The sequence below is a fragment of the Lytechinus pictus genome, chromosome 18 (genome assembly GCF_037042905.1).
Source record: "Lytechinus pictus isolate F3 Inbred chromosome 18, Lp3.0, whole genome shotgun sequence".
NCBI classification, from domain to species: domain Eukaryota; kingdom Metazoa; phylum Echinodermata; class Echinoidea; order Temnopleuroida; family Toxopneustidae; genus Lytechinus; species Lytechinus pictus.
This window is the reverse complement of record NC_087262.1, coordinates 12,642,547-12,661,632: the sequence shown is the minus strand read 5'-3', so window position 1 is coordinate 12,661,632 and position 19,086 is coordinate 12,642,547. Positions and strand designations below refer to the sequence as shown.

Sequence of the window (19,086 nt, the reverse complement as noted above, 5' to 3'; positions counted from 1 at the left end):
TGCCGCCCTCATCATCACCATCCTTAACACCCTTATTATCTCATTCATTATCATAAACAATGTTTTATCATCCACAATATCACAATCATTATATCAATACTACAAACACTGTACAAAGTGATCCCCATCCTCTTCACCAGCAAGGGTATCATGAAACAATAATCTGTGACTTTTCCTGAGTATATTGCTCTGAGCCAATCAGAGGCAAGGATTTCAGTAGCTTATAACAAATAGTCAGTGAAAATTTATTTCATGAAATGCTCCCCTGGTCACTTACCGCACTGCTGTTTGAATAGCTACAGAAGAGCCCAATCAGTTCTGCAAGCTTGTTGTTCTTCTCAAAGCTGTATGATTTATATAAAAATGGTAGAAAAGAATTACAGTGTATCTTCACTTTGAAAAAGCACAACAATAAATGGTGAATAATCCAGCCCAGTTTCCATGCTACCTGAACAACGATGCAGCACATCACCAAAGGTCAAATTCTGTAGCAGAGGGCAAAAAAGGGACCATTACAAATTGCTCCTGTTTCAGAAATATATTGAAATTAAGCAGGAATCTTCTTCTCAGTCTCACACACATATGAATGTATTCAAGGCAGATGATCAGAGTCTGATCAATATCCTCTACGCTACCTGCTGCCACCATTGGACATGAGTTTCAATTAATTTTGCCTTCCAAACGTGTTACTTCCTTGACATCTTAAGATATGTGAACAACTCTTGTGTATACATGTACAAGCACCTTGAGTACTTCTCTAAGTGGGTTTGGTGACAACCAAGTTTTAATCCTAAATCTTTACATGCCGCTGTTGCCAAAAGGCACCAAATAAATCACATGAATCCCATAGGCTTGCAATTCAACAGGCACGTTTAATTAACCCTCACAATGCCATCAGAGACGCAGATGTTGAAAGACATATGGCATAAAATGCCAATTCTAGATACATTATTATCTAATATGCAGGCCATTAATAAGAGAGTTGACGCCATTGACGAGAGAGTAAAGGTTGTGAAAACTATTATTCAGACTTAGACAACGGGTATTCCTATATGGTAACGCAATTGGAAGAAATCTCTTCATCCATCGAGGAAAAGGCTAGTAGATCAGCAATGAATGAGTTAATATCATCATTAATTATCATCAATACATGGTTTCACTTTCAAAGTCTTGTTCAAACACAATGTGGTAAACCACAATGCTAGGTATTCTCATAGCAGTGATTTTGGTTAGACCACGCTTCTATTGAGTATACCCGGACAATTTATTCATCGAGTACAGATCATTTTTATCTTGTGGTGAAGAGAGAAGGTTGTATGGGTAAATGTATGAAATGAATTTAATTTAATCGTTTTATTTATCATCCTCAATTTTCACAATTTTAAACTCACCATTGCGCAAGTCCTTTGCTTGTATCGAGAGAGGTCTCACCGAGCTGAGAAGCACACCACTGGATCAATTGCTTTTTGCCGCTACGCACCGTTTTCTGCTGCATGGGAGTATCTAGGAATAAAATTAGGAAGAGAAATAAATTCAAATGAATTCTGAACGCACTGTCAATGAACACATTCATACCTGCAAAGTGTTCATAAAGCTCTTTGTAACTTTGATAAACATGTATTTACACATGTCTAGTGACCTGGATAATGTTTCATAACGCTGTCTTTAAATTTTTCATTGATTGATTCCACAAATTATAGTTTTTAAAAAACATAAACAAAAGCAGAACATGAATTGTATAACAGAAAAATTGACAATATAAACATATTTATATTTTTTCAATAAACTGAAATCCAAACAATAATATTTTAATATGCACAAGTATAATTTCATTTATCTTCTTGTGCTAAATGAGATATCCTATTAAATTTTAACCTATTTTAACATAGTGGCAGTGAATTTTCCTATAACCCTAATAAAATTTTGATAAATGTATAATGTTTGCATTAAAATGACCGATACGGACAAGAATTTTTTTATCTTTCCATCTACAAGAATAGGATTTCAACTTAAAGTGTTGGGAATAAAAATGATTGACACAGTGAGACTTTGATTCGGCAACATAAGGCAGGTCACAAGTTGTGTGTAAAGCTGTGCATAAGTTACAATCAGCATCATCAACACCATGGACCAGAACAAAATGTTTCCAAGAGGCCACTGAACCAATTTGATCTTCACAACGAAAAGCCAGCAACATCATAACCAGTCGTAAAAGGTCAACTTGTGAAGAATTAATCATATCAACTGCATTATCATAAACTTGTTACTTGGCGGATTGTATTTGAAAGAAATAAAGTTTTCAAGAGGGAAGCTCCAAGACAGAAAATAGACAGACAAACAAAAAATCCAAAACATACATAACAGGAGCATTATCAAAATCGCAGTGAGCAAAGACCAGAGCTATCAAACTGAACAAGAATATTTCAGTATTCATAGAGCTGAAAATCAGTATTTTGGTGAAAAAATCAGTATTTTCAAAGAAATACCATAGGACAACACATAAAACTGAAACTTTAGAAATCAGAATTTTGCATGAAATCATCAGTATTCTTCTAATTTTTCAGTACTAAATATGAAAAACCCTTACTACTTGGCAGCTCTAGAGGATTTGTGTTCCCTGATTTTAAGTTTTCCATCATGTACATCCTTTGTAAATATTATGATTCTGATGATTTATTTCAATAAAAAACTAAATATCTAAAAATTAAAAAAAATGTTACCTGGTGAATGTATAGTGAAGTGTAAAATGATTGCCCATATCACATCCAAGATGCTTTTGAGTTCTCCTTTCTGTACACCTACATGTAAGCAAACACAAAAAATGAACAGAAATAATAGTAAGTCCAGTCAAATCAATAAAATTTTCTTTCTATTCACCAAATTAACATTGTCTAAAGTGCTTCATAGTAACCTTGCCACTCTACTGAGCAAACAATTGAATGAATATCAAAAGTAATTGTTACTAAAAACTGCAAAGTGCCATTTATAACCAAAACACTCCAAGAGTACAAGAGAAAGATTTGGACATGATTACTAAGAACAGATACTAAGCGGTGCCTATCATTTTTTATAAAGACCATTAGGGCATCCTACCCTGCAAGTTTGGCCCCTTTCATGGATGTTGGACATCATCCTTAAAGTAAGTAATACAGAGTGAGCCAGAAAAAAATGTCCCATCAGCTTGAAGTTGTCTTGTCTGAAGTATTAACATTTAATCACAGATTTCATGATATGTCCTGACCGAGTTATTCTCCCTGCATATTTTAGTACCATTTTCATACTGATCTTTGCATGCATGACTGACTACGAGACAATCTTGAAAATGTTGTAAAATCTCAGTTGCAGGGTGAAGAATGATACAAAGGGTGAAATAAAGTATTAAAAGTAACTTGTGTGCAGGGACATTTTGTATGTAAGGGAGGACCCTGAATAACAAATACCAATCCTTCCATCTTTAGGTTGGCTCAGAGGGCTCAGAATACCCTAAACATGTATTTCTCATGTTTTTCCCACTTTAGATGTTGCCTAAAATATTTCACTTTGATAATAGAATGAAATATACACACTTTTCATGCATCCAGAGTTGAAAAGTACACCCTCTTTTTCTCTTATTTTTGTTAACTCTGATACCTGCTTTTCTGGACAAGTATGGTGTCCATCTTGTATTGGAAGTTGCCATTTTGGGATATGTTCACAAGAAAAGAGTGAGTTCAACAAATCAATATGACATTACCTGATGCAGAAACTTTTAATTTGATCCCCAGCCCAGTGAGATAATCCAAGATGGTCTGAACCCTGTCTAATGATGAGATGTCATCATCATCATCACAGCCCTGGAAAAGAAAAGATGAAAACTTTGTCAGCTACAATGTGCAATTATAGTGATGATGAATGATGATGATGAATGATGATGATGATGATGAATGATGATGATGATAACGATGATGATGATGAATGATGATGATGATGATGACGATGAATGATGATTATGATGATGATAATGATGAAGATGATGATGAAAATAATGATAATAATAATAAAAATAAAAATAATTACCCTCCCCCAATATATGATGATGATGAATGATGACAAATGATGATAATGATGATGATGATAATAATAATAATAAAAATAAAAAATAATAATAATCACCCTTCTCCAATATGATATTCTGAGTGCTTGATGCAGAAGGTACCATACAATTTTTTGTGACATTTGACAGAGGATTGAATCCACAACCTCACATTCATGAGGGTGGTACTCCTATGAACCCCTCCTATAAATTTGTTACTAAGGAATACTAGCAAATCTTTTATGCACAATTTCTTTATCTGTATGAATTTATAAGTATGTTCATGATTGTGTTAAACCTTTTCAATACATAGTGCTATGATACATGTTACTAACCTCCGAGGACGGAAAAAGCCGAGTACCCGTCAAGATCTCAACCAGCAGTGAGAAAATCCTGCCATCTTGAAATTCTTTGAGCTCGTTGATGACAATGCCATGTTCACACAAGAGGCTGTTTGCCCAGTCAAGGTACATCTGCATTGAATCAATGACAGAAAATACTTTTCAACAATGATAAAAGTAAAGCAATCTTCTGCTAACATTCTAACTCTCTCCTCCCTTCCCCTGACCTTTACTCATTCAGGCTATTGAAACTAAAACAAAAGGGGGAGTTTTCTTATTATATAGAAGCCACTGACAAGCCTAATTTTTCTGAAATTCTTCAAAATTTCAGTAATTATCTCTCATTTTTCATCTTTCTTTCAAAATTAATCTAAGGCTTGATTTCCATTTTATGGTACATGTATACCCTACTTCCTCCCTTTCTCTCTTTTTTTTTCTCAACTCACAAGTTCTCCTATCATTCTTTCCACCTCCATTTTTTTTTCTTCTCAAGGTTTAACAATTTTTGTTTAATTGTCCTTCTTCTGCCATTTTTTCTCTCTTTTCTCCTACCCTCCATTCAATTCACCCAGAGCTTTTAAAAGCTATATCTTATCCATCTTTGTTTTTAAAAGTTCTTTAAAAGGTTTCTTCCTAAGGCTAAGAAGCAATTCATGAAAAGTTTTGAGAGTGGTTTTTCCTGACATATCTTACAGCAAATCCTTACATTGGCTGAGAGCAAGTTAGTCAGAAAAGTCGGACAAACTTTTTGAGAAATGCTCCCCTATGAACTTACCTGAAGAACTGAATTAAATGCCATTTTTTACCGGTCCTCTTTATAGCATACAGGGTACCATACTTTGATCAAGCTTGAGCCAGCATCTAAAAATGAAATGAATCATGAATTTATCACATTATCAAAGTTTGCTGCCACTTTTGTTCAACATCATTTTACATTGCTTTATGAATAGTATTAATCTAGATCTAGAGCATGCATGTACAGTATAGAATTAACAAAAAAATCAGGGGCATGCTAGCCAAGAATTAACACTAACAGGGATTTTCATCGGTCGCAGGTCAAACAGCATAAATATTTATGTTATTTCACTGAAATATTTTCCCAAACTCTTAGAATATTTCTGGTATTTTCTGAGCCATCTTATAATATAAATATTTATGCTGTTTGACCTGCGACCGATTGCATACGATGTTTTGAAATCGGCCGTGAATAATACGTGTGAGGAATTAGATACTGGTCCAAAATCACCAATTTTGAGGATAACCGGAGGATGGACACGGAGTGATCAGTGAAATACGGGTGTAGAGTAAGAAATTAAGCTATTTTTCTTTCTCGTTATTTTTTTTTTCTATAATTTTTACAAAAAATAACTTTTTTATCCCACCTTTGCCTCTAGGAATATCCGAACAAGTTCATGGTCCCGAAGTTCGGGTAGGTGAAGTGTAGTGTAGCGGTAGTGTCTAGTGAAGTGGAGTGTAGACCAAAAGCTTCAGTCTCTGTATTTTGGTTGTTCCGCTGAACTACGTTGGCTCCACTCACCATACATAGACTGAAGGGGATGGGGCCCCGTACCTACAGCCAACGTATAGTGAACTAGCGTTTTATAGATCGCGATTTAAAACTGTTTTTTAAGCAAAATTGAAAGTTTCATGGTTTCCATTATCAGGGAAATATATATAACTTAAGTAATTGCATACCTTGGGCCGGAGTTATTGAAAAAAATCCTCTGGATGATTGAGAAATCTGTCATCTAAGACATTTTCACCTGACCTGACGGTTTTTCTTGCAAGTTGCCATCTTGAATGACGTCATTGTCGTTATTAACTTAATGTCTCGAATCGATATATCGCGATTATAACTAGTACTCGTACTAGTATAACTAGTATCGTTTATCTTCGGTTTCGTTCGCATATGGAGCAGATCGTATAATATCGAAAGCAATATCGATATCACATTCGTGATTGTTGACGTTCGTTTGTAAATATTTTATAGTTTGGCTGCCATTTTGACCATTTTTATCGTGTTCAACACAATTAAACATCGGTAAAGTATATTTTTCATGCCTTTTTCATCTATATCGTTTAAAGTATTTAAATGTTGGAATATCATCAATTAAAAATTTGTTGTTTATACATCCTTAGATTGTAAATTCGATGTGTAAAATTACATCAAACTTTGGACTGTGAATTGACAAAAGGGAGGGAATGAGAACACATGCGAGCCCACACGTACACCCTACCGTCGGTAAATGGGGATTACAGTAAAATGTCAATGTTGAATAAATCCCCAGAAACGACGGTTATTCCTGTCTAAGTGGAGTGGAGCCTGCACGAACTTCGCTCGAGGACGAGGTACCGTGACGCGAGAGTTGAGCCTTGGCTTGAGCCTTGAGGATATCCTTTCCTGGGACGATCCCAATTTTTGAACCGGTGCCTCTACTGAATAATTTTGTGATGCTTTAAAAAAAAAACCTACCTGAATGTCATGACTCATGTCAATACGCTGGAATGGAATTGCAATTGTTCCTACTCCTGTTATGCCCTAATCAAACAACTCACGTTCCCACATATTCATATTCATGTTGTTGGATTTATTGACATCTCATTCTCAATTTTTTAGCCTATTTCTACAATCACACAGTCTACTCTCTAACGATTCATCCATTAAAATTTGCACAACAATCATGTTCATAAACTCAATTTACATTATGAGGAGTTTGTGAACTTACTTCACGTATGTTGACGGTAGTCAATCGGCCTTTACTTTAGTCCAAGATTAATTGACAGAAAAGTTCCAGAAAGGATTTGAATTTGGATATCGCGATCACGGACGATTGCAATCACGATATCGTCTATTTTGTGGATCTGCTTTACCGACTTCTAAATCTAATTCAACATTTTTATCGAGCTAGATTTTTCAGGTTTGTAGCTGTTTGTTGCTGTTTGTAAGTCGTATAGTCATGAGAGTACATTACGTAGGTCTAATAAGTTGAAATTTAGACACAGATAAAGTTTCTTTTGCAGGAACTTTTCTGTTTTGACTGCGCTCTGGGCAGAGGGCACGGGATGGGCTGGGGATTCGAGGGGCTGCCCCGTTTGTTTGCCCGGCCGTGCCCGGCCCCAGATCAGAGCCAGAGGCCAGATTGCATTCCCGGCGGTAGACCAAAAGCTTCAGTCTCTGTATTTTGGTTGTTCCGCTGAACTACGTTGGCTCCACATGGGGATTACAGTAAAATGTCAGAAATTGTTGAATAAATCCCCAGAAACGACGGTTATTCCTGTCTATCCCGGCGGGTGTTTCATAAAGCTGTTCGTAAGTTAAGACTAGGCCTAGAGCGACTTTAAGTAGGGTGTCTGGAGTAAAAAATTATTTTTCTTATTTCAAGAAAATATCACATTTTCTTTGTGAATTTGAAGAGAAATGACCTTCAGACTGACAGAAATGTAACATTTTTGAAAAAAATCAAATTATTGGCTGCAAAAAAGAAGAATGAAATTAGGTAAATTTTCAGCATTTCTCTGCCATAGACTGTGTAGTTAAGAAATGGACACACACAAATCCAAATTTTTAGCTTACGAGAGCTGTTATAAATTTATTATTAATGCTAAAAACTTGTCCATAAAGAGTCCAATAGGATTTTTTATGCTCTATCTGATGGTATGATTTTTATAAAGATTTGGAAACCAGATCACAATGAAAAATTGCGACAAATTAAAAAAAATTGTGCAAAACAGAAATTTCATTCTCCCATAGAAAACGCATGGAGAAATGGCAATCTCAACACACACAAAAATAAGGGTTTGCAATTTATCTCTAAATCCTTATTTCAAATGATCATATAAACTTGTCCTTACTGTCAAAAGAAGCCCCTGAAGTTTCTCTTTCCATACATATCAAACACAAGTTAATAATCAATTCAGATCACATTTTTCTAGTAGCCTGAACTTCCCCGAAAAAATGTGCCATATTTTCCCCTAAATTAGCCTGTTTTATGCTGACACTTTTCAGTGTGGCTTCAGACAGGCTACTTTAAGAACGACTGGTGATCCTTTCTTGTGGAAAATGGCACACACCATTGCATGATTGGCGATGATTTAGCGCGCAAGAAAGGATCACCAGTCGTTCTTAAAGTCGCTCTTATTCTTAACTTACGAACAGCTTTATGAAACGGCCCCCCGGCCCCGTACCTTTTCCCGTGCTGCTGCGCTGGGCGCCTGCTGCTGGCGCGGGCTCAGTCAGAGTCAGAGACAGAGTCAGGCTGAGCTGCCTTGGAGGGAGTTGTGAAGCCGTACATGCCACTCTCGCATTCATTTCTTGCGCTGGCTATTTATTTTTGGCAGGACTGGACTGGGGAAATGAGATGTTTCATAACGAGGCGAGGGTCTTGTGAATGTGAGCGCGGCGATACGGCCTTTGAATTGATCAGATTTTTTGATATTCGGAGCATAGCCATGGCCCATGCCCATGGTTGAAAGTTGAAACTACCCCTTAATTATCGACCACCTAATTTTCTAAGCATCATATCTGCGAAAATATTTTATCAGTTTTACCTAGTTTTCGTCTCATTTGTGCAGAAAATTGAGCAGATCAGATTCTCATGTTTCGATCGGCGACTCCGATTCAATTCCCGTAACCGTATATATATTATCGGCAAACGAATACGACAGTTTTAGTACATTTGCACCCTTCTTTTGAAACCGACCACCCGCGATACACTAAGTTTACGGCCGATTCTTGTCGCGGTGGCGAAATATTTTGACTCTTCCAAATCAACTTAGAAAACTATGAATGTCAACATGCTGAATTATATTTATAGTCTCACTACTTCCACTGCAAGCTCAGGCACATGATTCGACGATAGATATTTGTTCTAAATCCGTTTCCTATCGGAAACGGGGTGTGTTCGGGTCTAGTCAAAACAATTTTGATATATTCTGCTAAATTTTTACCCTTTTCCCCTTCTTTTTCTCTTGTAAAATTGATTCTTACCGTTCCTACGGACACTGCGCCTACTCTCCCGTGTGTAACGTTTGTAATACGCAATAATTTTATTGCGCGCAAGGTGGTCGGTTTCAAAAGAGGTGGTCGATATGTGGTGGTCTCACTATATCTAGATCTAGACGAACTGAAAAAGGGGGGTCATCAAAGCGGAACGTCCCCGTACCACCAATAATATGTGAATGCCCCCCCCCCCCCCCCCCGATCCCGACTATGTGCTTTTCTGCTGCTGATCTCGACTTCACAAACTCAGTTTGTAAGTTATAGCCTAAGACATGCAAAGTTCATGGGATAATTATGCAAGGTCATGGTATGGTCTATCAAGTTGAGACACAACTTGTTAGCTGTCTCTAACTCCCATATCTCTTAGAAAGTAAAAAAGGGGCCTATAGGCTTTCGATCCTAGCAGAATCTTCGTCAGAGGCAAAATGACAAACATATAAAGTGGAACAACCATAATATAGACCACGAACAAGCTACAGCAACACTAGAAACAAGGAGACAAAAGGGGCATTAGTGAGTAGAGAAGACCAATCATGTTAGTGAAGGGGATGAAAGAAAAGGAGTAGGCAGACACAAAGGGAAGTTAGTGTAAGTAAGGCCAGTAAAAGACCTCAAGCCAAGAGGGATTAAGATAATGAGGCAGGCAACATCAAACAGGATCTGGAACAAAACAGTGATAGAGGGATGAATAACAAGAGAATTAGTGAGAGGTGGGTCAAACAGGTTACAAAGAAAGGCATAATAAACTGGTGCATAAGAGTGGGGGAAAAAAAGGAAAAGAATGGGGAACAACTGAAAATGTGCAAAAGACATACCGGTATAAGTATATTATGATAAAGCATTAAACATATCTCTTGGCGGTTTAAAAAATAAATTAGGGGTTCTTTTGACCCTTTTAATTATTGTCAAATTACCAAATGAAAATTAAATCTTTCAATATGAAAACATGATTTTTTTAATTATAAAACTAAAATTCGAGCTAACATGGAATTTATCAGGATATATATAAGCTTTAAAACTAAAGATTAAACTCAACTTCTGATTTCGAATTATCTTATGATATGGCAGACTACTGACTTAATCATTTAGATTTTAATGTCATGATTTGGAGTTTGTAGGTTGTCCGATGAGAACCATATTATACGTCTTCTTATCCTCTTCTTTGTTTATTTAAACTTACATGTATATCTCCTTCCTCATCTTCTTTCCTCTCATCTAATTTCTTTTTCGTTTTTTATCTCCTCCCTTGATCTTTTCTTTCCTCTGCTTCTTTCCTCTTATTTTTCATCATTTTTTGTCTCTTTTTTTCCCCTCTTCTCTCTTCCTCTTCATGCTTCTTCCTCTGTCTCCTTTTCCTTTTTTTTCTCCCTCCTCATTTTCCTCTTCTTATTCCTTGTTTTTCCTTTCTTAGTCATCCTACTTTTTCTTCCGCCTCTTATTCTTCTTTCCTCTTCATTTTTTTCTTCCTTTTCTTTAATAATTAGAAATATCTTTTTCTTCTTTTTTTGTGGTTAAATTGCTTTGAAGCCCCTTGTACTAGTCACTAGTGCTGTTGTCGATAGGCCTCATATCGACATTGATGTCGACATACAAAAGATTTTCAATGTGTCCGACATGTCGACATGCACGCACCCACATCAACATGTAAACATAAAATAAAAAGGGCCTAGCCTAAAGTCACGAGTGTAAAGCTTTGCTGAAAAGTTAGAAGCAATTATCCACAGTAATTGGCGCGATTAACAGGTTTATTCAGCTTAGCAGCGCATTAAATGAAAAAAGAATACCTGCGAGCTGCGCGGCAGCAGAAATACGTCAGTGCGGGGCCGGCCTGCCCGATCGAGCCGCCCTCGATCCAGACGATCGCTCTAGATCTATATCTAGCGCTATAGCGAGCGTAGCGTGGTAGCATTCACCGTACCCATCCACGGAAATATGTACCCATCGCTATTCACCATGCTTGATAATACGTTGCTCCTCAATGCATTACTTTTCACATAAACGTGAGCAGCAGTGAACATGTGTTTTTGTCAAAGTTGTGACCGCCGCAATTAAGCGCTTACTTCATATCACGAAGTCACAGAAAACTTCCGTTCCTTCGTTTGGAGATCGTTGCACGGATCGCCGCGGAAGTGATACTGAAATTATTGGTCGATTTTCATTATTTTTTATTGTCAATTTGAGGAGCTTGCGTTTGCAGCACATGTGTACCAGCGTATAATACACAATGATCACTGTTGTAATAGGTGATTCTCAAATTGGCTCCGAGTGTTATTGCGCAATGCTTTCGAGACCGGATCGTGGTAAAAAAAACTTGATTCTCCAGAAAAAAATGTGGATTAATCAGTGATTTTGGAAGTGAATTCACTCTAGCTTCGTGAAAATGTTTCCCGAACTGAGCCTGTATTATATAGATCTAGATCTAGTGTGGGGATATCACTCGTGTCAAGGTGAATACATTTGATTGAGAGTGTTATGTTCCACGATCTAATGATTTTTTTCATGTTAGGGAGCCTAGGCTAAATTACCTTTTTCCCTTTTTCATGTCGACATTGTCGATGTCGGGATTAATTTTTAAGCGACATGTCGACATGGATTTTTGTTCCCGACAACAGCACTACCTTGTACATCCAATTAAGATGAAGAGTGTGCTATATAAATCTTTATTTCTTCCATTCTTTTTTAATTCATTTGTGGACTATAAAAGGTCAGGCAATGTGTAGTTGCTAAAACGTCTTCTCTACATAGCTCCAAATGACTTAAGAATGGTAATAACCTTATTTTTTTTAATTATCTTTATCACATCACTGCCTAGCAGAAGCATGTCAGTATTCAGTTGGGGATGCACTCAGGATAGACAGCTGGGAATCCCTGGTGTAGGAGATGATGTTACCTCTATCACGTCCCCCAAAGAGGTTTTTTCTCTAGCTGGTAACCAAGTCCTTGAGATCAGCTGTGGACTTCGTCACACCTGTGTTCTCCTGCAAGATGGCACTGTCATGACATGTGGTGCCAATGATCGGGGCCAGTTGGGCCAGGAGAGGTCTGGATCTGAGCTTGGTAGGTACCAACCCCGGGGTTGGTGTCCACTTACTCTACAAGCAGATGGTCAAACACCGCACTAGCTACACCCACTTGGTCTACCATCAGTTTGGACTATAAAAGGAAAATGAAACCCTTGAAACAAGATAGCTTGTGCAAAAACAGTAAAATCAAAGAAACAGATAAACAAAATTTTGAGAAAAATTGAATGAATAATAAGAAAGTTATGAGCATTTGAAGTATCACCCTAAAAAAAGAAAATATAGACATATTCAGGGTATTTTATAGTCCATCAAAAGGAAAGTTGTTCACATGTGACATCACAAATATTTGTCTCATTGCCAATATGAGGATCTCCATAGCATTAGTGATCGCAATATTCAAATTCTCATAAACTTTCTCATTATTTGTCTGATTTTTCTCAAACTTTCTTTGATCTTATTCTTTGATTTTTCTGTTTCCACAGAAGCCAAATTGTTCCAAAGGTTTCATTCTCCTTTAACCTGTCACTTGGTCCAATTTTCTATTAATCTAACTTTCATTTAATCTAATGCTAATTTCCAAACTTCTATTATGTTTTTTTCCTCTGATGAATATTTGGTTTGTAAACAGTTTATAGACAATGTGACACTAGACCAACTGGATATTAGACATTAAATGGGTGTAGCATAACTGGAAATTAGAGAAGTTGTAACAGAGGTGCATGTACATTGTAAATGACAATTGATGAAATGGTTAGTAGATAAACTGGTTGTAGAACGCACCATGTGGGACAGTGGCGGATACTTCCTGGTTGAATTCCATTTCAGGGGTCATCTTGTTTAAAGCGCGCACCCATACATTATCTGTCCTGATCATCTGAATGATTTTGCATTATCACTCTTGCTTTCTTTTATTATTTATTCCATACGCGCAGTGTTACCTTATTTAAATATTTAAATTTTAAAATGTTTTATCTGATGCTATGACAATTTTGTTTCGACAGTAATTCTTCAGGGTATGAAATATTTAATTTTCGTTTAAGTTTTGTGCTATAATTTTTTGTTCTTGTTATATGTTTGTGTTTTGTAATTTTGTCTGTCCCATATTCTATTTTACATGTCCGTCTTCGCAGGATTATAGTTACTATAGCATAATAATTGCTATTATAAATATTGTCACCGTTATCATTATTATTTTTTTTCTTTTCTTACAAAATCAAGTATTTTCCAACCAACAAATTTGTTTTTATTTTTTTTTGTTAATGTTGTATAAATAAAAAATGTTATTTCACTGGGTCCTAAGCAATACAAGCTTTGCTTTTAATTTAGGTTCCCCCACTTTTGTTATCTTTTTTGACAAATTATTGTTAATTTTTCGATTTTGTGTAACTATTTCTTGATTGATATGTATTATTGTCATATATGATTTGTTATTGTAAACGAAAGTGGAAAAATGAATTCAAATCAAATCAAATCAAATCAAAGTTGGCCCCTCAAAACTATTGTGTCTAATCCAGCTGGATCTTTGCCTGATCTGGGGCTTGTTCATAAAGAGTTGCAGGTGTTTTAACTTTGTCATTATGGCAACTATCATAGTAACCTTGATTTGGATTGGCTGCTGAGCCCTGTTGCCATGGTAGTTGCCATAATGGCAAAGTTACAACAGTTGTAACTCTTTATGAAACAGGCCCCTGGGTTGAGACCAAACAGAAAGTCCACTATTTGGTTGTAATAATATAGATAGAAAATAACATCTTTTTGCAGCAAAAGTAGGATTTTCTTTTGTAAGGATGTGCTGTAGTAACTTTTAGTTTGTAGTTTGCCTTGAAAAAAATTGTCTTTGTTTCTCTCAGATTTTTCATTTGAAATGTTGGCACATATGACTTTGTCTTATTTCTGTTATCCTCACTTTTGTTATATTCCAGCTCAGGTGCCTGCCACAGATACCTTGGTGGTCACTCAAATCTCCTGTGGAAATGACCATACCTTGGCAGTCACCGACCGAGGTCAAGTTCTCGGCTGGGGTCGTGATGACCGAGGTCAGTGTGGTATGTCTTCTGGAGGTAGAGAGGACAAAAGAAAACCAAGGTAAAATGGCAATTTTGTGTGTTTATTGGTAAAATGCCAGGGAAATGGCAGCTCTGTGAGATCTATATTTCCTGTGTGGTGCCCATTGCTGATTTAGGGATTTAGCAATTAATATCTTTGCATAACATGTCTATATGGCCCGTATTCTGAAGTCAGGTTTAACTTAGACCACAGTCTAAATTATTGTGAGGAGCCAAAATTTCTGTTTATATTGTATATATTCTTATGTTTACTATTTTGTTTTCTTTTGCTTTCATAATGAGGAAAAATTCTTCAAAATACTTCAGCTATCGTTCCCAGACAATTATGAACGATTTGGGTGTCATATGAGTTAATAAATTTGATGTGTACTGTTAGGGATTTGTGCCCCAACTGCCTCTCCATAGTTAAACCACAACTTTAAACCAGGGTTTAATTTGATTTTCAGAATACGGGCATATGTCTTATTTTCATATCCTCTATTCCTTGACTTTTGTTAATGGCATAATGTAATATACTTGAGGAATTTGAATACCCTGGTATATTGACTTCATTTTATAGGAAAAATCATGATTTAATCTTTGGCAACAAATATTGGTAATAACTTTGAAGGTAATAGCATTTAAAAAATTGTATCTCATAGCAGTGAGATTTGTCGTTGATTCTTTATCTATGATACTTGTTATTTTTATGATCATTTTTTTATTTTCTTTGCAAATCTAATAGACTGTTGAAGAGTTTGTCATCCTGTCAGGTTGCACAAGTAGCATGTGGATCCTTGCACTCAATGGCTCTTACAAGAGGTAAAAACAATTTTGTTTAAAATCTGTTTTAAAAAAAGCTGCAAAAAAATTCAGTGGTTCTATGCAATATTAAGTTGTCCCAGTATCTGACATGACAGGACAGCTTGACCCCGTCTTACAAAGTGTTACGATTGATCTGATCAATCGCAACTATGTACGGCCAGTAATATCAACATGTATTATTCATGGTTGTTCAAAATATTTTCTAACTATGATGTATATTCATGCATTCATTGTTTTCTGGAAAATTCACGGTGCTTCTCTTTGTTTACAAAGGACATTGTGCAGATTTCATATAGATAAAATTATGACACTGATGGATTTCCATAGAGTTACGATTGATTGGATCAATCATAACTATTTGTAAGACGGGGCCCAGGTGGAGCGTCGTGGCCCAGTGGATTAATCTCCGGACTTTGAAACCGAGGGTCGTGGGTTCAAATCCCAGCCATGGCTTAATTTCCTTCAGCAAGGAATTCATCCACAGTGTGCTGCACTCGACCCAGGTGAGGTAAATGGGTTCCGGCAGGAAGTACTTCCTCAAAAAAGCTGTGTGCACCTGATTAGGTAGCCTAGCTTAGCCGGGTAATAATAATAGCAGGGCCCGCTGGGAAACAGTTTGCGGAACTGAAGTGGCTACCCTGGGTAAATATAGCGTTATTATTATTATTATAGGTGTCAAGTCCCCATTTCTTACCCACTGATAAATATGCCAAATATAATTAATATTCTTCTTGCTATGCTGTAATGAAGTGCCATGACATTTGTATAATCAGACCTTTCCGTGGTAATGTCAAGCAGAAAATAGTCCAAAGTAGTGTAGCGTTTTTGACGTGTACAGTGTATATATTAACATTGTAGGGTTTGCCTTGTCAGTTGCATTTTGATGGCTATTATCTTTTGGTAGAACTATATAACTACTAAATTTCATCCTGATGCTGCGCAGGCAAGCTTTACAAATCTTCAACTCCTTTACAGTCCGTTTCATGACATAATAAAGAGAACAATCTCCATTCATTATGGACCTTGTAAGCTTCTGAGATTTATGAATATGAAAGCTCATCTTTGAACAAAATATCTTGGGGAGCGTTTCCTGAAGCATTTTGCCTGTGATTTTCACTAAAAAATTTGATCAGAGCCAATCAGGTGCAAATATTTTAGTAGCCTAAAGGACAAGTCCATCCCCACAAAAAGTTGATTCAAATAAAAAGAGAAAAATCAAACAAGCATAACACTGAAAATTTTATCAAAATCGGATGTAAAATAAGAAAGTTATGATATTTTAAAGTTTTGCTTAATTTCACAAAACAGTTATATTCACATCCTTGTCGGTATGCAAATGAGGAGACTGATGACATCACTCACTCACTATTTCTTTTGTATGTTATTATATGAAATATTCCAACTTTCTCCCTATTGTCGTGTGAAACAATGATTAATTCCTCCCTGAACATGTGCCATTAGCATTGTTTAATACTATATGGTTCAATCAAGTTGGTCCTTATTGTCAAATCTGAAAAAAATGAAATATTTCATAATTCAAACAATAAAAAACAAAAGAAATAGTGAGTGAGGGACATCATCGGCTGTCTCATTTGCATGTCACTGAGTTGTGCATACTGGTATCACTGTTTTGTGAAAAATAAGCGAAAATTTAAAATGTCATAACTTTCTTATTTTACATCCGATTTCGATGAAATTTTCAGCATAATGCTTACTTGATTTTTCTCTATTTATTCAAATCAACATTTTCCTGGGGTGGACTTGACCTTTATAACAAATAGTGAAAATCACCGACTCTGTTTCATGAAATGCTCCCTTTATATATCTCATTCATGTCCTCATTACCCTGTTTGTGTGACAGATGGCAGGATATATGCGTGGGGCGACAATTCGTTTGGGCAGCTCGGAATCGGAGTCCCTGGACGGACTCTGTACAGGGATCACCCACAGCTGCTCTCCTCTCTCCCGGGTGTCCCGATCAGGAGGCTGGCTTGCGGGGGGTGGCATTCCTTTGCCCTCTCCATCTCTGGAGCTGTGTTTGGGTGGGGCAAGAACAACTGCGGTCAACTGGGCCTTGGAACAACAGAAGGTGAGACATTTCATTTTCACCCATTCATTTCATTTGATTTACTTTTTGTCCATTTCATTCATTTCATTATGTTTTTATTAATTTCATTTTATATTGATTTTTCGTCTTGCAATTCATTTTAATTCATTTAATTTTCATTTATTCATTTCATTTCAGTTTCATTCATTTACTTTTCATTTTGTTTCATTTTCATGTCATTTCACTTTCATTCATTTCATTTTCATTCATTTCATTGTCTCTCATTTCATTGTCTCTCATTTCTTCCTGTCTTTTGTCTCGCCCAATGGAAGTAATATGAGACTTTATGGACCATAGGTTTGATCCGTCTGGAATTCACTACGTTGGTGTGATTGTTGAATATGGCATTCAGATTTTTTTCACGCCAACAAAGCAATTGAGGGTTAAGTACTTTTTACTTCTTTTTTCCATTGCAGATAGAGTCCATCCAACTCTACTAAAGAATCTGAAAACTCAGAGAGTGAAATACATTGCCTGTGGTCAGAACTATACAGCTATGCTCACAGCAGTAAGTCCTCTTTATTTCCACTAAATTAAGATATTTAAGATATTTAAGATAGATAAGATTAAATTTTATTCAATTTGCTGGGGGAATCTCATTCGATGATCTGGTACATATACATTAACAAACAAATGTTTCAATGGTAGGCCTGATTAAATGCTTTAAGATAAATGCCAGTTGTAGTAACGATTTCAAAATGAGTTTGTAGAGAATCCAATCAAATGTCCACCGAACCATCTGTATGTATGAGAAAAATATATGTATTAAAGTATTCTGGAAGAAATTGTGTAATTTCTGAAAAATTGGCAAAACAAGCATGGAATTCAAGAACGATGTCTTGTCTTTTCTAAGCAATAACAATACACTGTCCCACGTTTATCTGTGTTGGTGATCTTCAATGTGAGGCTTTTCAGCGGAGAATGCACATGGAGCTGTACCAGATCTAGATCTACATGTACGACGATAAAGTGACAATTAACCTTGGTTTACAGACTTTCCCATAAAATCAGTGTTTACTTCAACTACATGTACCTTCATTTATCTTTAAGTGATGGTGATGATAATGATGTTATTGGTGATGGTGATGATGAGGATGATGAATGTCATGATTGTCACAGTCATAATCATGACATTATTAACTATGATTATAATATCTTGTTTTGCAGTCCGGTGGACTTTTCCTCTTTGGCCAAGGGTCAGACGGTCAGCTAGGTCATGGGTCACATAGCGATGAGATCAACCCGAGGAAGGTCCTTGATTTCCTAGGCAGTGAGATCACACAGGTTGCTTGTGGAAGGTAATAACAGGCGAGCATTTCATGAATCATCATGTCAGTGATTTTCTGTGACTAATTTGTTCATAGCCAATCAGATGCAAGGATTTCAGTAGCTTATAACAAAAAGTCAGTGAAAATCACTGTTAGATCTTTCTTGAAACACTCTCCAGGGCTACTTTCTAGGTAGTGAGATAACATGTTGCTTGTAGAAGGTGAGAACAAGGGAGAATTTTATGAAACAGAGTAGTCAGTGATATTCACTATTATTATTTAGATGTAGGGTTTCAGAGGCGCATATATTTTTTGACGTCTGACGAGGTTGTTTCAAAGAGACAAAATATTAAAACTGACTTTTAACGTGCATGCCTTTGAAAATCATCCAATATTGAAAATATTG

At 36.4% G+C, this 19,086-nt stretch overlaps 2 protein-coding genes across 7 annotated transcripts in view; one reads left to right on the top strand and one right to left on the bottom strand.

Annotated features, from left to right (window-relative positions):
• Positions 1–7,695, bottom strand: part of LOC129281839 (uncharacterized) — a 24,898-nt gene extending 17,203 nt beyond the window's left edge. The window contains exons 1-8 of one of the 3 annotated variants that reach the window (XM_064113528.1): positions 7,574–7,695; positions 6,887–6,952; positions 5,189–5,274; positions 4,408–4,545; positions 3,734–3,833; positions 2,721–2,798; positions 1,392–1,503; positions 278–344 (exon numbers count right to left, since the gene is read on the bottom strand). In XM_064113528.1, the coding sequence (XP_063969598.1) occupies positions 278–344; positions 1,392–1,503; positions 2,721–2,798; positions 3,734–3,833; positions 4,408–4,545; positions 5,189–5,212 (519 nt within the window). In that variant the 5' untranslated portion in view covers positions 5,213–5,274; positions 6,887–6,952; positions 7,574–7,695. Of the gene's footprint in view, positions 1–277; positions 345–1,391; positions 1,504–2,720; positions 2,799–3,733; positions 3,834–4,407; positions 4,546–5,188; positions 5,275–6,886; positions 6,953–7,139; positions 7,503–7,573 lie in introns of those variants that run through there. The other 2 variants (XM_064113529.1, XM_064113527.1) reach the window with 2 other exon arrangements.
• Positions 7,230–19,086, top strand: part of LOC129282247 (probable E3 ubiquitin-protein ligase HERC4) — a 27,295-nt gene continuing 15,438 nt past the window's right edge. The window contains exons 1-7 of one of the 4 annotated variants that reach the window (XM_064113531.1): positions 7,230–7,331; positions 12,228–12,469; positions 14,358–14,520; positions 15,226–15,302; positions 17,167–17,394; positions 17,829–17,920; positions 18,580–18,710. In XM_064113531.1, the coding sequence (XP_063969601.1) occupies positions 12,232–12,469; positions 14,358–14,520; positions 15,226–15,302; positions 17,167–17,394; positions 17,829–17,920; positions 18,580–18,710 (929 nt within the window). In that variant the 5' untranslated portion in view covers positions 7,230–7,331; positions 12,228–12,231. Of the gene's footprint in view, positions 7,356–12,224; positions 12,470–14,357; positions 14,521–15,225; positions 15,303–17,166; positions 17,395–17,828; positions 17,921–18,579; positions 18,711–19,086 lie in introns of all 4 variants that reach the window. The other 3 variants (XM_064113530.1, XM_064113533.1, XM_064113534.1) reach the window with 3 other exon arrangements.